The sequence below is a fragment of the Colletotrichum truncatum genome (assembly GCF_014235925.2).
Source record: "Colletotrichum truncatum strain CMES1059 chromosome Unknown Contig_0004, whole genome shotgun sequence".
Lineage (NCBI taxonomy): Eukaryota > Fungi > Ascomycota > Sordariomycetes > Glomerellales > Glomerellaceae > Colletotrichum > Colletotrichum truncatum.
The window spans coordinates 2,077,864-2,097,966 of record NW_027222401.1 but is presented as its reverse complement, the minus strand read 5'-3'; the positions used below and the strand labels follow the sequence as shown (position 1 = coordinate 2,097,966).

Here is a 20,103-nt window from a genome sequence, read left to right as displayed (position 1 = left end):
TACCATCAGGCCCCCAAAAAAGTGCGTGCTTCATAACAGGCCTTAACGACGCGGGTGAAGTACTCAGCTGCCATGAGCCAGGTTAATGAGCCGCGAAAGGTTGCGCCTGAATTACCGAAAGAATCAATCATCGGGATCACACAATTGTCGAGTTTTTTCGAGGTCCCGAAGATCTAAAGAGAGATCCATCCAATAGAAAAAAAAAAGTTCAGGTTCTTGCTTCAGAGAAGAATAGGCCGAACAGCTTCCGAAGCAGCCAGCTCAAGCAGGTCGACCGAGCCGAGCGTAAACACTGTTCGGTGAAAGGCGGCCAGTGTCTGGGCCGAAGTAGGAGACCAGTTATGTTGCATGCTTACACGCATGTGCATGCAACATTGGGTGACGAGGCGTTGTCGTAAGCAGTCAGCTGGATCATTAAGATGCTGACACCCAAACCGCCGGAGACATGAGCATTTCTCGAAGGGGATATTTATGGCCGGTTTAAATAATAACAATAAAAAATAGGGTATCATGTCGACAGTGTTCATTTAGGCCTTCTTCAAGATGCGCTTGAGAAATCCTTTGCGAGATGGCGACGATTCTGTGGACATACAAGTCAGCGGGATTGTAGGCAGATTAAGGCTGTGTCAACATTCTGTCAACTTACCCTTAGCAACACTGTCGGCATCTGTCTTCTCTTTGGACAGAACGGGAACACCGTCCTTGTCAACGAGCGTTACTTCCGAAGCCATTGCTGCAGCATTTGACCTTGAGGCTTGAGCTGGCTGGGTAGGGCGACGAGGCATGGCCGAAGCGTGCATGCCTGGGATCACCATGGCTGACTCGTAGTAGTTGCCGGACATTGTGCTTGTAGTGGCGTCACGGAGGATGGCTTTGAGGTATTGGGTTTCGGTGGAACTCATGTGAACTGTTTAAAAATTTCAGGTGGATAAAAGTAGTTTTGAAGATAGCAGACTAATGTTTATGCTTGTTTGATTCACTGACGTCTTTTCAATCTGGGATATAGAAGGAGGGCTTGGCCGGCCTTTATACAACTTGCAGCCTGATTTTGAATTTATAATGCGAACGGGGGTGCCAACCCAAAGTACCATATTGACTCACAGGCCGCAAGGTACAAGCAAGCTAGATCCGACCTACACATGGCATCATATCGAAGGGCGCATGTCGTGAAGTGACTGAAAAGATGCACGATGGAGCTGGTCTGCCGTGTTAGCGTGTCGCTCTGATGAAGGTCAGACGGGGGTATCGATGCCGATGTGGATTCCTAAATGCAGTCCAACTGCAGCCACTGGATACATTGGCCAATCATGACTAGAGTCAGAAATCATACTTCACTGGAACTTGGCAGGTCAGCCCTGTAGGCCCCTTGTAAAAAAGTGATTTTCGGCCAGTCGATTGGGGTTAGACGGTCTCGAACTCAGACTTTGAATTACTAAGACAGGCGCCTGTGGAGGATCGGGTGGGGGAGCGGCTTCGGAATGGCGCTGAGCCGAAGCCGAAGACATCAAAGAAAACCGCAAGCCGAGTGCAATCGTGATGTTTCGTTTTACGAACATCCACTGCTGAGCTGTCGGCTTGAAACACAACTCCTAGATATTAACATAAACCCCTTTATCCAGAATCGGCTATATTTAACTCGGCTCAAGACTGGGGCCATTGGTTGCGCCATGGAGTCAACCGAACCGCGATTATTCCGCAAGAACGGACGGGCTCAGGCTTGTGAACCATGTCGCAAACGCAAAGTTGCATGCGATCACACGCAACCCATATGTAACAGATGCAAGAAGTCGAAGAATCCAGAATTGTGCGAATATATCGTCAATAGCACTCCAGTCCGAGAGACTCCTAGACCCAACAGACTGAGAGAGCATCGGAGAGCCAGAGAATCTAGAGCGCCTTCCTTGCCTTTGACGCTCTCCTTTCTTCCTTCACTTCCAGGCCATCCATCTGGATCAACAGCGAGAGCACCAATAACAGCCTCACCAACTACAACACCGTCAAGCGCAACAACAGGCCGTCAGCCCACATCCGTATCTGCAAGCCACCCCACCAGCCCGGAGTCAGTGGGCGCAACTCCGAGCGTGCTCGGCATCGGCTACCTGGGCTTTACGTCTTTTTGCGGCATCTATGAGGAGACTCGGCATAGCCTCAAACGACTTCAGCCCTCCGGAGCGGCACCCATCGGTGAGATCGGTACTACTAATTATTGCGGTTTAGAATGTTCTCCGCCCCTCACGCCTCAGGCTCTGGAGACATGTCTGACTGTCCTCCGTCATGTCCCAGATCGCGAAACCGGTCTGAAGCTGTTCGATAGCCATGTGAACCCGAGTGATGGCTGGATCCGGCCCGTGGCCCGGCAGATTCTTGAATCTCTCTACGAGACCTTTCCCCGCCACTTCGACAGCGCCAATCCCGCCAGTGACAGCGAACTGGAGCCTCTTGCGCGAACAATATGTGCCAACACAGCCAAATGCGTGAATGATGAAGAGACTGATGCTGAGAAGTGGGTGGCACAGCTGCTCGGCCCGAACCTACGATGGGAATCTTTTGGTGTGTTGTTTGTCTACTGGGAGTTGGCGGCCAGATATCTCGGGCCCTACCGGCCAGACGTGGGCACGCAATTCTCATCCCTGGATGAGGGAACCAAGGTCGTGTTGGGATATCGGTATTGCATCTGCGCCTGCATGGAACTGACAAAGGCCGCTGGCAGCGGGGGCAATACGCTGCTCCTTTTCATGACTTCCAAGCGGACAATCATCGAGTCATTGTTTTCCGGTGATGCAAGTAAGTGGCCCCCGTGCTCTTATGGCTTGGAATAAAGGGGGCTAGGACGAACTGATACTTACCGCCACTCGACCAGGTTTTGCATGCTGGCAATTGCATTCCGAAACGGTGGCATTATCAACGTTTCTCGGGTTTCACGACGAAGTGAGCTCAGAGCCGTATGTGCCGAACATTGGCACCGAGATTAAACGCAAAACGTTCTCCTATGTCTTCTACATGGACAAGGTATTAGCATCTTTCTCTGGCAGGCCTCCTATGATCAGCCGCAGATACGCGCGAACGCCGCCCCCCTTGGACCTAAAGGACGAGTATCTCCTTTCAGACAAGGCCACACTTGCCCGGCATGTGGCCAATCTTGATGAGAACGGGTGGAACACCGAAGGTGGCCTCTATTCTTCCACTATCGTCCGGGCCCGGGTAATGCTGGCTCACATTCGAGATGAGTTATTCGAAATTGCACTCGGCCACGGGCCGGTGACTCCGGTTGAAACGCTATTGTAGGAACAGAAATATGCTCCCAACATGTACACACCTGCTAACGAACTCACTTTAGGGACATCAAGGAAAGGCAGCTCAAAACCATTGCTAGTCTTCCAGAGATCCTCATGTTCAAGGATGAAAACATACAGGACAGAAAGCTCGAGGTTTCTGTCTTATATGTCCGTCTGGTCGTCCACCTGGAACACCTTCAAAACATGTTCTTCATCGAGCGTCTCCTCGCACGACGGGGTCACGATGACGGTACATTGTTGGCAGTAAGCTACGAAATGGTCTCCAAAACCCTCATGTTCTGGACAAATATGGATCGCCTATCGGTTATGAACGGTGATTTTGAATGGCTGGTACGTACCATCGCCTATTACTACCCGATTGACTCATCTGGGGACATTAACATGGCCAGGTAATGGCATACGCTGCGCCAGGAGGTGGCATACTCTGCCTTGAACTGCTTAAACCCACCCTCCACGGCGGCAACCATCCACAGAACCCCAAGGTGACCCGCTCCAGCATCATCCAGAAGCTCAGCCTGCTTGTCGGCTTCCTGGATTGGGTCAGCCCGACTGCTCCCAACGGTGACCTTTGCGCCGGCTGCAAGGTTGTCATTCAGCATGTCCTCGACCAGGCCCTGAACAACTCAGCGGCCGCCGCAGCGGGTGCCTCTGCCTCGGCAGACGGCGGAGTCACTCTTCCCGCCGGCTTGGATGCCATGGACTGGGACTTTTCCACGCAGTTGGACTTCAATTTCGACCTGCTTGATACCTTTGACTGGCTACGGCCGGAGGTGGGTTTGACCCAGCAGTCTTGATGGCGCTAGAACAGGCAGCCAGGGGAGAAAACACTCGGCGATGCGATTTCGGCATGACCATCCAGGGTGTCTTGTCATGGGCTGCGCCCTTCATGAATGACATCCGTGGGCCGTCGGCAGCTTTTCATGTTGGCATTGACTAGCGCCCGGTTTCGGCAATGAGTCAACCGGCGTTGTATGCCATTTCGAAAATATCAGTCACGTCCGACCCACTACAAATTCGCGGTGTTCTTGTTAGCCATCAACTTTTAGATACCCATCATAAACGAGCACAGTACGAATAGGCCAGCATACACATATTAATTGATCGGTTTTAAGAAGAATGACTTCAGTCTGGGAACGATGCAATATGATGTACACTTGGTATACAAAAAGGAAACCTTGGGCTACGATACAAAAGGATAATAATGGTCATCAAAAACATACAACACCAGGTATTCGCTGGTCGTCACCGACCCAACTACTAATCCGGCCCTCACTATTATTTTATAGATGATGCGCATACCGATTTTGTCGTGATGGTTTTGACACCCTAAACTAGAGGTCGTCGCTCCTCGAAACGGATGAGATGGATGATGGAAAATCTGACTCCTTCCGTTTTAGACGATGGGCAACTGTTTCGCCATCTATCGTAGCCACCATGAGACCTAAATCTGCAATTTACTTTGAGCAATTCGGCTCCGTACGGATACACGAACTACAACGTGTTGTCGAGCTAGATGCCAGATCTGACCACAACACATCTACCAGCTCAACAGTCTCCAAGGGCGAGCTATTCGATGTTGAGGCACAAATGGCCATGATCATCCTCTGCATAAACGAGGAATACAAGATCATCGACTAAATATTCACCGGTGTGTTCCTCATGACTCCTTGATCAAACAATAGTCGCTCCTCAGAGGACAGGTTCGCCACAGAAGTTCAGCTTCTCCATAACTTCTAAAAGCGCTAAAAGGACACAGGCAGGCGTGCTATTGCCATACACCGGAAGAATTCCAGCGCTGCCAAAGTTTTCAGCGCCGCAGGAGCTTTAGACCTGGACGGCGCCGATAGTCTCATTCACAACGGCAAGAGGGACGGTATGCTCATGGGCACAGCCATAGCGGTGGTGGAGGGCTATGAGTACCTCGGATTTATAGACGCTAACAACTATATACCCGGCTCCGTCCTCGAGTACTATAACTCTTACGCAGCATGGCTTCACCAAGCCAAGTCCGAGGATGCTATAGTGAGGATCTCACGGTAATCAAAACCGGAAGCTTGTTGCAGCCGTTCCGTGTTTAAGGGCATAGGATGATGCTCACGGGTTATAAACAAGTGGCTAAATAAGTTACTACGTGAACGTTCTGACGAGAAAACGGAAATTATTGCCACCGACAGCGCTGGCTAGCATGCCATGACCATGTCGCTGACCAAGGAGGTGAGAATGGCGGGCAGCTTTGGTGTTGAGCCGTACGAATTCATATACCTCTTTGAACAATTCGGCGATGTGGAAGAGCAGTCGGCGACGGGCTCAGGTACGGTGGAGATCTACCATATGAGACGCGAAACCCGCACCTACGTGACATTAATGGCGATGACCATGTGGTTGATATGCACTATCAGGGTCCCAATTTGCTGTACTACTCACCGATAATCTCGCCGTTGATGAAGAGAGATTTGCGAATGATGGATGCACGGCGAGGGGCTGTTAAGAAAGGTGAGGGGAGCATTGTGATGAGATGCCGCCTATGGAGCGGGTATAGTCCGCCATTGAGGAGTTCGACTTGAATCTCTTTCGTGACTCTTTGACGAAGGAGGCTGTGAGTCCTAGCAATATGGCAATATGGGCTGGTTTGTACGGCTGCTAGGTGAGGTTTTAATTGTTGAGAGGACAGTGGACCGGCGTGATCGTTTGATGATTTTTCACGTTTTATCGAGCGTTGTCTTCGACCATAGATATCAGCCACCAGTGGGCCTCCTTTATCTACGTTTAAGCCATTCTCCTTTTTAGATTAGTTCAGAAACTCATGATGCTCTCCATGGACTTATTTTCATAAGAACTCAACTGGCAGGATGAGAAGCCTCGATGCTAAGCCGTTGAGATCGATAGAATGATCTTACTATGTGCGTTTAAGTTTCTCCCCATCTTACTTAGCCTTCAGTTAAAGATGTGGTGAATAGGAAAAAAAAAAAGCGAGATGGGGTAAGCCTTTGCTGAAGACGTGTGTTCAATTCAATTCTATTGCCCTCCTGATCGCCTGACACAGAAAAAGGATAGATAGCGCGCCAAAGCGCGGAAAAGGAACTCTGCATGCTGTCTGGTGTAGGTTTCGTAAACAAACGAATGGCCGTCAATCGTAAGGCACCCCCATGAGGCATCGTGGGTCGAAATCCAAATGCGCTTGCTCTCACCTTCGCATATGAACGTGTTTGGAACGAAGGCATTCGAATTCCACTGCATTGCAAGTAGGCCTTCACAGCCCACTGGCCTTGCAGTCTTCTTGCCAACTCTTGAATGGTATTTTCTCGATTACTTTCATAGCTTCGATAAAATACATGAGAACAAGCATGCGTCTCGCTATAGACCGTGCGCAATCCAACGGAAGACGTGCCAACATTCGGAACGAGTTACTGTCTTATGAGTCCAAAGGGTCCCCGGCTTAACTACTCAGCAGTGGGTACACACTGCCTGAGGACAGGTTCCATGACTACAAGCAAAGCTGCAAAGGTGCTGGTAATCGTCGTCGATGACGCCGTCGAGAGGATATCCATCCTCGCCAGTGAGGGCCGGAGCGATCTTAGCCGTCTCGGAATATTCAAGACACTGGCATGCCGTTGGGGGACAGAATCCGTAGGTGCAGCTAAACTCGCATAGGTCCGTGAAGTTTCCACCGGGCCGGTTTGGCGATGCCGTACCCGAGATGCATACAGGGCCTGCTACAGTGGTGGTATATGGACTAGCCGTTGTAGTAGTGGCAGTGGGTGCTTCGGTGATGACCGCCCCTGCTTCCGTTGCGGTTGAGGAGACAGCCGTCGTCGATGCAGTTGCTCTGCCGGTGGCTGCTGGTTGCGGAACCCGCTCAGGCCGGAGGCAAGCGAGAGAGAGCTTGGGGGTTTGTCTCTGTGCTTCGGCAACATCGGAGCTGTATCCGAACACGGTACCAATAATGAAGGTGCGGTTAGACGCCTCATAGTACGCGGTGACGTTGCCTGTGTCTACAGAACCTGTTCCGACCATCCACGACGCCTCGCTGACTTGGTCGACGGTGAGATATTTCGCAGTGAAAGAATCTTCCAGAGCATCTGAGCCCCAAGCTGAATGGGTGAACCACCACAGTTAGAAAAGCGGCGTGGAGCAAAAGGATGGGATGCTTCCTTACCGAGAACATCCGCCCTCACCAGACCGAGAGCACCTTGACATGCCTCAGGGACCGCATCGAGCGCGAAAGCAGAGCATGCAATATCAGGGTCTTCCTGGAACCAACGTCCGGTGAGGCTGGCTTCGAGATCAGCCTTGCAGTCAGCCAGCAGGAACCCACAGCTATGGTCAATGGGCTGGGTGGGATCCGGACGAGCGCCGACAAAGAAGTGTTGACAAATGTACCAAGAAGGATCCATGGCCTTTGGGAGGCCTTGAGTGGTGTCCATCATGCCATCTGGGATACCGAACGTAATAGCAGAGGCTTCTGTGGACTGATTCTTCACGAACGTCTCCGGCCACGGCACATCGTTCGCGATGCGTAAGTGCGCACTAAAGCCGTCAACCGCAGAGCCGGGGAAGGGCTTTGTCCAGTCATATCCGGCATAGCTTGTACTGTCTGTGTGAGTCGGGTGCCCGAAGGCCGCCTCGACCTCTGTCCACGAAAGTTGAGCCACATTTGAGGCATTAGCGAGGAATTCTCGGTTGTCAAAGTAGATGTAAGATAGGGCATCTTCAGCAACGACGGCAGATACATAACCTTGATTGCTTCTCCTCCTCTCTCTGTACCTAAGAAATGAAAATACCGCATTAAAATTAGATACATGGAAACCCGTGCTTCGAAAATGCTGGCCATCGATGAGCCCAGGCAATTCATGGTCTGACTTTGTATGTAACTACTCAAAGTGAATTGCGCCAGAAAATCCACCTGCTGAAATAATACAACCTCAAATGCTGTTGGTTCTGGCACGTTTGTCCAGGATCATTAGTCCAGAGGTCGGCAGGGATGCCGCCGCCGCCCCTAGCACACCCAAGACTAATTGGGAAGCTTAATTAATTATATTTGGCTGCAGAAAAGACTTGGGTTCTGGAGCACCCTTACCAGAATCCTGGTCTCAAGCTGGATACCAGAATAATCGTTACTTCCTTCAACTCCGTTCACACCAACGAAGCTGCTTTACTTCTTAATCTTCTTTTCACGGCTGCTCTTACATCTGTGCATCTTCCTTCACATACATCTCGGAAGCGATGCGTCTTAAATACCGCTGTTCCCTGCCCCTAGGCCGCATATCTGCTTCGGTTTGCCGCCATCCCCGGAGACTGCTCCAGTCTACCGCAAAACGCGCCTCAGCTCGCCCGCCGCAGCAGTTATCTGCACGCACCATCGACTCTAGCCAATTGTTGTCCCCAGATCCAAGAGCACTCAGGAACGAGCGTACAGATTCATTCGTCCCGGAGTATCTTAGTGATTCGATTCAGAAGATAAAGGACCTTGCCGCTGCTATTGAAGGAAAACATCTGCCTGACGAGTTACATGGGGGTGTCTGGCCGACAGATGACAGAGTCCGCTGCGCTGTCAAAGGCATCCGCCATCATGTCGAGTTCGCCAAGTCCATCGAGGTGGCTCAGCTTTGCTCTAGCTCTCGCCGGAACGGCGAAGTATTCTCGAGAGCACGCAACGCCCGCCTCATCATGAGTAACACCATACCCGAGATGGTTTCCGAAAACACCAAGCCGTATTGCATTTGGCATCCTGACCTCGCGACTGAAGGGACCTATCGAGAGCTCGCCCACCGGTATCCCGATATGCGCTACCATGTCGGGCGCGCCTGTGCTGTCGCTGGTTATACTCAATTATACCATGAACTTAACCTCTTACCGGACGTTTCCATCGCGGAAGAGGCTAGGGACAACAATTCTACTGCGATATTCGAGTCAATCATGGGAAATCAAGTCAAGTATGCGGTGATGGACGACTACAGGCGACTGGTTCACCTCGAGAGCCCAACAGCCGGGGCATTCCTCAATTGCGACACAGCTGTCCGTTCGTCTCTTGATTTTCACCGAACTCTTGGGGACGAAGAAGCGAATGAATATTACGAGCATTACTTCGACATTCAAGAAGATGGGCATATCAGCACCAAATGGTCTCCAAAACTTGGCTCCAGTCGAATCGACGACAAGTTCGCTGGCTTGCTTTACGCGCCACTGCCGAGAGACCTACCCAACATAAATAAGGACATACTCATTCTTGCTGCCGCTTGGGATGGTAATATCGATCGTTATGCGCGGCTGCGACGCCCCAAGTATGTCAATGGAGAAATCTCCGCCGTCATGCGCGGCGCTCAGCATCACACCGCTTTCGCCAGGTGGCTTGATACCTGCGTGGAGGATTTGTTTGACCAAGACGGTGTCGAGTTCTTCAGAAAAGCCATCAATGCTCGCTTCATCATGAACAATGATTTGTCGCGCATAACGCCTGAGACTGATGGGGAAATACTGCCAGAGATGTTCTGGTGGCCACAGCGGCCACATGAAGATACTGTGAGGGAGCTGGCCTGGCGACGTCCCGACCTAAAACATCAATGTGCCATTGCTTGCATCGTGTGTAACTACCGCAGTCTTTTCGACGAACTACAGGTCCTGCCTTCTCGTTCGCAATGGAATGCGGCCTGCCAGAGCCCGAATCCATGGTACAGAAATGATATCGAGAAACGCGCGAAGGCTGCCGGCATTGACATTGGAGTAAAGCATGTAAGCTTGATCGAAGGGATTCCCCCAGATGGTATCTGGACTCCGAGATTTCTCCGGTGGGATAAGGAGCCGTCCGGAGATGCAGAGATGCCCGAGATGCTTGAGTGCAACGCCGAGAGAAGGTCCGACAGCATGTACAGTTTTGAGGAGGAGTTTGAAATGGGTGGGTTCTTCAACGACCACATGCAGCAGCAAATGGCGGCGTGGAGTACCTACTTAAGCGCCACGGACGAGGCGAGAAAAACCATGCTTCCAGGTCCCATGTACTCTCATCGCGAGGCTGTGAATCGGCGTCAAGGGACACCACCAACACCAAGAAAGCCGTTTGTCAAGGAATTCGATGACTTGCCCTAGACAGTGACTTCAGTCAGACTCGTCGTGGCATAGTCATCCAAGGAAAAAAAGAAGTGAAAGGACGAAAGGGTCGAAAGTGTCGAGCTACATTTCTAGACAACATCCCAGTACATCAAATGGCGACCACCGCAACTTAAGTGGCCTGATCCTCGTTTGAAGCGTGTTGGCTCTCCTGTAAGTATCAAAGTCAGGGCCAGAGCTAGAACGAGAGTCGAGATTGGTGCCAGGACAAGGATCAGGACTGGCGCTGGTCATAATGTAGTAGCTCCAAATGTGTATTGAATGTGTAGCCTGCTCTGTAGTTGCTTTAACCCGAACCAAAACCGCAGCTGGAGGTGAAATCTGCTTCCGTGTGGATTCTGTCAGGGTCGGTATAACGCTTTAGGGATGGCAGTCCTGACCAAACAGCCTGTCATATTCGCGTTGCATAAGCGGCTACGTGTGAGGCTGCTCCCGCGAACCTTTCCCACACATTCCTCGTAAACTAGCTGCGCACGCAGAAAGTGGACGGAAGTAAAGACGCGTGCGTAGGAATCTGCTCAAGCAGTACTACATATCATGGGAGCTCTCACGTTCCCTGCCAGTCACCTGTCCTTGTCCAGGTCTTCCGATCGCGCTTGTCATAATCACGTCCACTTGCCGTCCGTTCGCGTGATTGTCACTTATTTGCGGGATGTTCCCACTTGGGCCAGGATCTGTATAGACAGCAATCGAGGGCTTGGCTACATACCTCGGCGTTCTAGGGACAGAGAAGGTACGCAGAGGCGCGGTGGCCCAGCGCTGCCCCCCCTTCTTTCCATACTGAACCATGCCGAACCATGCCTCGCTGGATGTGGAGCATGACGAAGTAGCAGCGATGCAAAAAAAGGCGTCAGCGAAGCGATGTCGAGAAGGCCTGGGAGAAAGATGGTGGGGGCGTGAGAGGGGCGGGGGCGCAGCCGGGCTACCGTTTGGCCTACTAATTCAACGGGGGGAAACCCGCTCTTCTAGATGAGCCGGGCACTCACTGGCTTATATATAGGAGAGCGGCCGGGATCCCAAGTTCTCCCGTGAGTATGGTCGTATGTGGTCTTTTGCACAAGATAGGTGGTATATTGAGGTACTGCTTAGCTCGGCCGTGAGCCTCGGTTTATTCTGCTCGGATGCGAGCAAACCTGGTCATGATACTCATGTGTATGACACGTCAATACTCTACAGCTGTTTCAAGAATGAATACCGTGAAAAGTCCGCTCCTTGTTAACCAAGCCTAGCTGTTGTGAAAGACCAAGATCGACCGGAAATGTCATTGTTTTCAAAACTCATCGAGTCAGAAACACATGTGGATATATTCTTCTTGAACCTTTTTAAGGAGGGGCTATTGAAAATCCTGCAATTCCCATAATGAATACGTTCAGGCGGCGTGGACAGCCTGGAGACGACTGGAGCTCTGGTCGCCGAGCTCTACGTTCTAGCTGTCGTGAAAGCTCAGTGCCCTCGCATCAGCCTTGTCTTTTTACAAAAGAAATGATACTGAATCGGCCAACTTCATACATTTCCGGAGTTTCTTGTTGTACGGGACTTCACACTGGGGTTCATTGAGATGCTTCTGCTGCCTGCTTTAAGTCGCCGACGAAGCTTGATAAGAGGCTCTGAGCGGAAAGATTTCGAGGCCTCATTCATTGTCTAGTGTTCATATAAGCATACATGTGTGAGATGGTCGGATGTATTGTTAGTCTCTGGGTGGATTCCCTCACCTGGGCTGACGGCCTAATGTTCCTTGGTTATTCCTTGATATTATTTTGGACCGGCAACACCGAACGAATATGCAGACAACAAAAATAGTGGAAGTAACAGACACCTATAAAACAGATCATACGTAGGTTTAAGCACGTAACAGTCTCATAGCCTGGTAATGCACGCGATAAAGGGTACGAGCCCACCCGAGACAACTCCCGCCGCACATTCTTCTGGGATAAGGACCGCTTCGAGGTCACCGACGACGACAACTACGCGAAGCGTGTTTTCTTCAGCAATCCCCAGCCGCCGTTCGCCGCGAAAGCCCAGACAGCCCCTTTCCTTTACAATCGGCCTGTCTGCGCCAGACGTTGGTCCCCAGCGATCGTTCCCCATTCAGAAGACTCGGACGACGAGCTTACAGACAACGATATCCTCTCCGAACCAGAGACTAAGGACGATATAAGCTAATGAGATCGTCATGGGCGTTTCACCACCCCTCGCGCCCCGAGGCAGAACCCAGCTAACCCCCTCGGAAATCAGGGTGGCAGCACCGTCAAGAGCGTTAGATTCGCCGACCGTACTGTCGTGGATTTAACGAAAGAACCACAGCCGATCCGAGTGCTGGACGGTATGTACCAGTCACTGGACCGAGTTGACGCAGGCGGATTCAACCCCGGAGACGCCCTCGTCGCCATGCAATTTCTCAAGGAACAGCAACCGAACGCTGTCGAAGATCTCACAAAGATGATCAAGGCTACCAAGATCGCTGATACCCCCGAGAAATGGGCCGCTAGTCTCCTGGAGGGTTCTAACGATGTCAACTCACCTTCACCTAGTGAGGAAGAGGAATCAAATGGGGTATCAGGGTGTCCATCAAAAACAATGCATCCTATTCTAGTCCATATCCTGTAAGCTGTTGTAAGTGTACTGCCTCCCCGGCTTAAGTTCCTTCCCTTTAGAAAGTGATATCCATATCAGAATTTCAGAGTTAGCGGAAGAGGAAGTGGAAGTGGCCTTCACAATGATATATAATGTTGATAACACTCTCGCAGTGGAACAAATGTTTACACATACAGACATGGGCAAATGACTTGAACGATGAGCCGCACTACTTCTAGCAAACAAGCTGTTTCTTTCGTTTACATACTCGGAGAAAAGTTTCTATTCACTTAACAGGCTTCTAGTACCTGTATCCAAAGAGATGTTTAATGTTATATCTCAAGTGAGAGAGGCTGTAATTGGGTCAGTTCTAGCTTGTCGCACCCGACCATTTGTGTATTACACGTTCAACGTGTTGATTTCGGCGTACCATATAACGTCACACATCTTACATACCTAAGTAGAACCCTTACAATAGTTGATGCTCCTCAGATTAGGTTCAGCGAGCCGTGATTACCAAACGTCTCGACCGAAGTTCTCATCATAAGTAGCCGGGTCAGGGTTGTTCCGTTTGGGCAAATAAATGCGAGTTTACCGTGGTCAAGACGCAAGAATCAATGCCGCTGCTGCCGCCATCATCATTTTCAAGTCTCCGATTAATACAATCGCCAACGCCCTTACCCGCAACACACACACAGAACAACCGCCGCCTCCTCTTGGTACCGTCAATGACACAAGAGCCGCATCATGACGTCCATGTACGGTTTGTGAAGTCGTTGCCACTCGGTAGGCTCACGCCGCCACCATCCCATATGTAGTCTCGAAGCCGAATAGCCTTGTAAACCTGCTATAATAACACCCCTATTCCTGCAGCAAACCAAAGACGGAGATTCTCCCGGCGCCCAATTACCAGATACACAAACAAGCCCGCTGGGCCATGTCGCACGCTTATCGAGTCGCCGATACAGACGTAGCTTCAACTTCGTCACTATGGTCGCACAACGCCTCGGTGGAGAGCCCTGTCTATGAGAACTGCGTATTTATACCTGGCCAAACCAAGAATCCATCCATCTTGACACATATTTCACAGAAGAAATGACGAAGGCGCGAAACTGTCTTGGGGACTTTTTTTCTTTTCTGCATCTACGGGCCAAGCGAAACACCGATAAGCCACGTCCAGCGGACACAGGTGGAGAACTTGTCGCGATGTCTAAGACTTGCGGTTGGAACAGAACACTCCCACTGAGCGCCGGGTGTATTGAGTCAGGAGTCGAGGACGATTCCGAGTGGCTAAAAGATACTATTTAGGCAAGCACCACAAGACCAAGAAACCGAGATGCGGGTTCAGACTATGTTTCTGAGTAGAGCACATGTGACCGGATTCTAAGAGGTCAAGAGATCCAGACTCTCGGAACTGACCGAATGTGCAGAGACAGGCGTGCAGACACACGATACACAATCTACAGACATGCGGTGCCGACAGCGGCAACACGTACGGCAACTTTGCCAGGCGCATATTCACATCTTGCCACGACAAGCCCCTTCGCACGGAGGCGATCAGAGCAGATATCAGGATGAGATGGCAGCTGCTGACGCACAGGCTAGCCTCGTCGGAAAGAACACCCTCGCCGTCCGAGCGGACTTTACATCAGTAGATCCCGCAAGCGCTAGCAGAACATGAGATGGTGTTTTAAGAGTTTTAAATCTACTATTCGTGCCTTCATTTTTGGCACTGGATTATGCGGTAGACGGGTAATTGGAGCTAAGGCTGCGCCCAACAAGTTGGGCTGATAGACCTAGGCTCATGTTGAAGCCAGCTTACCAACCTGCCACGAGATCGGCGACAAAAAGCAACGAAGTGCTGAGTAGAGAAAAGAAGGTTACAAAAGGAAGAATCTGAAGCAGGCTGAAAGATAAGGGGAAAGAAGCAACAGGATGAAGCTGGCTGGATTCAACCACTGGCTGCTCCTTGGAGTTGCGGGAGGGGGCATATTCCAAAGGAAAGTGTCGTTCCCGTCTGTCTGCAGCCACCTTCTCTTTGCTTATTGGGAAATGACTAGGCTCGTGGCGACGTAACGGGATTTGAGTGGACGAGATTTTTACTAGTCTGGTAGAGCCTGAACGATTCATGAGACGGCAAGACTGAAGGAATCTCATGACCACGGCCAGACATGATTCGACGCATTGCCACCCAGAAGGAAGACATCGTCAATGCCTGGATTCTCTCAACATCCGGCATACTCAAAACTTTGGCTGGCCCGAGATGAGCAACGGGGCACCATGGCTGCCGAGAGGAGACCCCGGTTAAAGCAGGCTGGTGTCAGGCAACAAGCAACGTATCAACTACCCGATAGGCGGCTGTCGACTGTGGCTCAAGTTTGAAACAACTCCCATAATGTCCGAAGGGACGCAGCCGACATTGCTATTGATGATTTTCCCGAATATCTAAGGAAGCGGCCGAATCGGAGCCACCTCCGCACCCCAACAGGGGCAGTAGGCTCATGGAACCGCGCTTCTGACGGTGATCACGATGTCTTGACCAAGCGGTGTACGCTGAAGACAAAATCATCAGTGACGTTAGAGTGCTGCGGGTGACATACAGCAGCGCCCCTCGTTCCATGGTTCAGAGCTTACATGCTTCGTCCTGGAAACGTGGCGCGTACGGGATCCTCGGTCCACAACCAAGCAAGTTGCGCCTCGCAACCTCATTTGCTTCGAAGAACGGCAGAGCTCACAAGGTTAGAGGTCGTCGATATCTTGCTACCATGGGCGATGTGGTCAGCAGACACCGCCCTAGGATCACTCCCACTGAGCAATTATAACCGGGACCAACGATAACCAATGAAGCCGAATCCGCAATGAGCCGAATCACTGGTACGCCGTGCCATGTTAGCGTGGTCATTGTTACGGTGTGGTGGAAAGAGGCAAGTTGTCAAAGCTCCCTGCCTGGTACCTGCTTTAAGACGTCACCTTTGGGGGCTCAAGAAGACGGTGCGGTACAGGGTAGGACATCTGCGGATGTTTGAGCCCGGCCCAGGGATTGGTTTTCTCGCATAACGGCTTCTCGCTAAAGGTGTTGCGACTCAAACACAAAACTCCGTCGAGAACAAGGTACCCGCTGTCCGGAGAATTTGGGCCGTCCTGGTCGGATCTAAACCATCTTATTGGGAACCACAGATTGACGACGATGCTCCTTCGAACCAGCCTCACTGATATTTTGGAACGCGTCGGCCCTACCCCAGGTTCCGTGTGGCTGATACGCTTGTCCGTACACCGGCAAGGGGAACCAGATCGTCTGTCGGATCCCAGCGGACAACTTCAGCAACTTGAACTCGAAATCGAAAGACGGACCAAACACGTTGTCATACCCTACATTTTCCATAAAAAGAACCCGAGCTTTGAAGCAAGCATTCTTGGACTCCCCACATTAGCGCACTGGAGCAGGGATGTCATGCACTATTCATATATGCTTTGTTGGACGGTTGCGTGCGGATTGGACAACAGTTGCTGTGCAGATTTGCAGATCATCCATGGAGACCTCCTCTTTACACAGCCGAATCGCACATCCACTAGCTCTAGGCCGGGCTGCTGCAGTCATTTACTCCATACTAGTTAGCTATCGGCAGTTATCGAACCATCGTTGAAGGAGCGATACTGGGCAGGAAAAGCTGGACTCATAAGAGGCGCTGAAACTCCCAGAGATGTCTAAGACTACAACGAGAGCTTTACGGAGGGATGTTCCGGTATCGCAGGCTAAAAAAATACTCTTTTCCAATTGGGCATCGAGCTGTAATTGACTTTGAGACATGGTTGCATTTGCGCTTGCGATGTGCGGCGAAACTGGCATTACTGGTCTGCAGAGCTCAGGAGGCGAGTGGGTGTCTTTGTTTATCATCTGATGTCCATCCAGGCTTGCAGAGTGTTGTAATACAGATTAATGAGTGATGTGACATCCGGCCAATGACCACGGTCGAAGGGCCATTCTTGCGCTATTTAATATGCTGAGAGGAATACCCAAGTACGGCGCGAAGGTAGATCCGAACATACCGTGCAGGCCGGGGAGGCGGCGTACATTCTTATTATGTGGGAGGGCATAACGCATGTGTCGGGAAGACACTCATTGTACCTAACCCGTACGTTTATACTCGTATTGCGATATCTTGAACGGTTGGCCGCCTACGAGGCGCTGATCGCAGCCACTCTCCCCCGCGATGTCTCGTTGCTGCCGTTTCTTGCTATCCAAACAACCCAACAGGTTTTTGATAACGGCCCCCGCTTTGATTTGAAGGTGCGAATGCACATGTCTAGGCTAGGTAGCTCGTGGCGTCGTCTCCGAAGAAGCCGCCCGTGTTTGGACCTTGAGAAATCTTAGGGGCACAGCTAATCCGTAATATAGACTGGGATCCATGATTGTGGCGCGGTAGGTTGCCTTGAAAAGGGTACGTACATTGCTACTGGGTAGCATCCAGTGCGTCATCCATCGGCGAAGCATGGTCGTTTATTCTTTTTAAATAAAGATGAACCAGGGGCCCGTCCTCTCAAAAACGAGTTCGCGTCCCGTTATTTGCGGGCTGCTTTCGGGAGAGGTGGAGAGAAAGCAGGGAGGGAGATTGTTCTGGGCTTTCTGGATTATATGTTTTTTTAAGAATACTTGGTTACCCTGTAGACCATTGAGCTGTTAGGACTCGATGCTGAGGGCATGCCAATGGCAGTGGGCATGAAAGATTCAAGGGAAGCTTTTTGTCGCGAAGAAGAAAGCTGCGTGGACATTAACAAGATTCAAATGACTATTCCTTGGCTTACCACGGGAGTTGGGCTTAGGATTTAGACGTGTTAAAAAAAAAAAAAAAAAAAAAAAAAGGAGCTGTGGACTTGAGCTGAGCCCCTGAATTTCAATCTGCTCATCGTTGTGCTCATCGACCTTTAGCGTCTTGTCTGTCTCTCAAAAAAAAAAAAAAAAAAAAACCAGACCCAACCGCCGCTTGGGTCTAGACGAAGAGTGGCACAGGATTTTATCGATGCAGGATGACGATTCTCTGATGGCAATACCAGTCTATGGCATGGATTCAACAGCAGCTGAATGTCGCTACTAGGGACACGGGTGGCTTGGCCAGGCTCTGTTGCTAGGTGTCAGCGGATGGCAGTCCAGGGGCCACGCCAGGGGTCATATCAAGCTGTGTCTAAGTTTGGTACTAAGGCAGCACTCTGCAGGGATTCGCGGCACACCTTCTCAAGCACCACACCACAACTTGGCATCTTGGATGGTCTTTTGCTAATTTCCCTTCCAAGGTCATGCAGCAGCAGCACAAGGGCGAGCAAAAACGCCGATATCCAGTGCTGCTGCTTTGAGCCTCGGTGCCTGCATGTAAAGCCTGCTATCAGGAGATGATTTAAAGCAACGCAAGAAGCAAACGTGGCTCAGGCCGTCACGTTCTTGACCTAGAACAACAACCGAGCCGACCAAGGTTCTTTGTGTCCAGATGCAGCAATAGTTAATGCAGGGGACTTCGGAGAACTTGGATTTACAATACCCCAGCCGGGCTCGTCGGGTTGACAAACAGGGCGCTGATTGACCTTTTGCCCCAGGTCCGGTTCACTTTTCTGTCTAACCTAGTTGTTGCTCGCTGTAATTCCGATCCGGGCGAGTGATGAAAGCCTGGTTTGCGAGCTTGCTTGGTGGATGGTACAACAAAAACAGTTAACAGTGGAAGCATTTCTGGAGGCTTTGCAGTCCGCTGCAGGGCAATTGGTTCCCCTATCTAAGCAGAGCAGCGTCGAACTGCACCGTACCTTGCACAACCCAAGGCGCGCCTTGGCAGCATTCCAGATGTTGGTGGGTAAGAAGAGAACAGTAGTAATGATTCAACAAGAGTTTCCATCGCCCGGTTTGGGAATTGGAGTTGGTAGTATCGCTGTTCGCGCTCCTCAATGTTCGGAGTAAAAAACGATATGGGAATGTGGGAATGTGGGAAGGCCCCAAGGGTGCCGACTTGGGGCACCACTTTTGAATTGCAAGGGGTGGAGCAGGCTTAAAGTGAGTGGTACACATGGGTATTGGGGGATGGACGATCGAAGATCCAATAATGCTGATGCAGCCGAGTTCTGATTCTGGACTTAGGCAGGATGCTAATCTAGTGAGTGATCCTTCTCCGGAAGGACAGAGTCGCATGTTCGCCAGCCGAGGGTGGACCAAGATGATGAGATAATGTCATAAGGAGACGATATTCCGGAGTTGTGGGGTTGTCTGGGAAGAGGGAATTGGACATGATTTGTGTCTTGGCTCATGATCCACGGGGCCTGGTATCTTAGCAACAGCATCCTGTCCAACTATTATCTGTAGCAGACGGTTGGGTTAGTGCCAACAGGAGAGAAGAGCAGGAATGCAATTAGCGATGGCGTATGGCCCCGATATAATGAGCAATACGTTGCTCTGCTTGTCTGTACGGAGAAGATTGGAGGGGTTTCCGTCATCTCTGGCTTTCGTCACAGTATCGACTCGGTCGCAGGTTTGTGGCCGACTTTTGGGTCTTGATTATCCACCTAATGTGCATCTATGTGGCAGCCTTGGCAGTTTTCCGGGCCTGGGCATGGAAGCGGGCGGTAGATAGGTAGGATGGGGATTGGGGATGGGGTTGGGTCCACTGACGAAAGCCCCCAAAAGTCGGTAGGTTGCAAACACTAGTCTACGGGAATCTGTGGCTCCCCTCGTTGGCGCCGGACATCGGCTCATGCTTCTGTCAAAAAAAAAAATCATGGAAGCGGCCGTAGAACAGTGGGACGGCAAGCATCGAGTAGGAAGTGACTCCGGTAGAAGCTTGTATAGTGTTTCAGTCGACAAGAAGGAGAGGGGGAAAAGCTACGAAGAAAGAACGGCAGCACGCCTCTCTGGCAGGGTGTCAGGGGTGAAGGCGACCGGAATACTACATCTTCCCGGAGGCCGGCAGAAAGCCGATGAGGAGTGTTCTTACAAATAGGTATCAAAGGCGGCTTATGCCGTGTCACTGGTGTGATCGGAGAGTTTCTGAGATGAGCTTGTTGATGGAAGGCGAGGTTACACGAAGGAAATATTATTATAGGCAATTGCCTCAATGTATCCGAGTAAGGTCTCCAACGCTGAAGCTACGCTGGA

At 51.0% G+C, this 20,103-nt stretch overlaps 7 protein-coding genes across 7 annotated transcripts; 5 read left to right on the top strand and 2 right to left on the bottom strand.

Annotated features, from left to right (window-relative positions):
* Positions 1-527: 527 nt before the first annotated feature.
* CTRU02_207364 (uncharacterized protein) lies at positions 528-902 on the bottom strand (the record flags this gene model as incomplete). The annotated part of the gene is made up of 2 exons (XM_036719247.1): positions 528-580; positions 647-902. 2 exons carry the CDS (start codon positions 900-902, stop codon positions 528-530), a joined length of 309 nt encoding a protein of 102 aa, XP_036588954.1.
* A 765-nt stretch (positions 903-1,667) lies between these two features.
* CTRU02_207363 (fungal specific transcription factor) lies at positions 1,668-4,090 on the top strand (the record flags this gene model as incomplete). Its single annotated transcript, XM_036719248.2, has 4 exons — positions 1,668-2,784; positions 2,861-3,281; positions 3,338-3,626; positions 3,686-4,090. The coding sequence occupies 4 exons, from the start codon at positions 1,668-1,670 to the stop codon at positions 4,088-4,090; spliced, it is 2,232 nt and encodes a 743-aa protein (XP_036588955.2).
* Positions 4,091-4,730: 640 nt separating this feature from the next.
* CTRU02_207362 (mannosyl-3-phosphoglycerate synthase) lies at positions 4,731-4,934 on the top strand (the record flags this gene model as incomplete). Its single annotated transcript, XM_070204875.1, has 1 exon — positions 4,731-4,934. One exon carries the CDS (start codon positions 4,731-4,733, stop codon positions 4,932-4,934), a length of 204 nt encoding a protein of 67 aa, XP_070061408.1.
* Positions 4,935-6,740: 1,806 nt separating this feature from the next.
* Positions 6,741-8,149, bottom strand: CTRU02_207361 (uncharacterized protein; the record flags this gene model as incomplete). Its single annotated transcript, XM_036719249.2, has 2 exons — positions 6,741-7,387; positions 7,453-8,149. Coding segments are annotated over 2 exons (1,344 nt in total), but the record flags the coding sequence as incomplete, so codon positions are not given.
* A 370-nt stretch (positions 8,150-8,519) lies between these two features.
* On the top strand, positions 8,520-10,379 carry CTRU02_207360 (uncharacterized protein; the record flags this gene model as incomplete). The annotated part of the gene is made up of 1 exon (XM_036719250.1): positions 8,520-10,379. The coding sequence occupies one exon, from the start codon at positions 8,520-8,522 to the stop codon at positions 10,377-10,379; it is 1,860 nt and encodes a 619-aa protein (XP_036588957.1).
* Positions 10,380-12,181: 1,802 nt separating this feature from the next.
* Positions 12,182-13,007, top strand: CTRU02_207359 (uncharacterized protein; the record flags this gene model as incomplete). The annotated part of the gene is made up of 4 exons (XM_070204874.1): positions 12,182-12,205; positions 12,264-12,462; positions 12,616-12,930; positions 12,994-13,007. The coding sequence occupies 4 exons, from the start codon at positions 12,182-12,184 to the stop codon at positions 13,005-13,007; spliced, it is 552 nt and encodes a 183-aa protein (XP_070061407.1).
* Positions 13,008-15,185: 2,178 nt separating this feature from the next.
* Positions 15,186-15,356, top strand: CTRU02_207358 (uncharacterized protein; the record flags this gene model as incomplete). The annotated part of the gene is made up of 1 exon (XM_070204873.1): positions 15,186-15,356. The coding sequence occupies one exon, from the start codon at positions 15,186-15,188 to the stop codon at positions 15,354-15,356; it is 171 nt and encodes a 56-aa protein (XP_070061406.1).
* Positions 15,357-20,103: the final 4,747 nt, after the last annotated feature.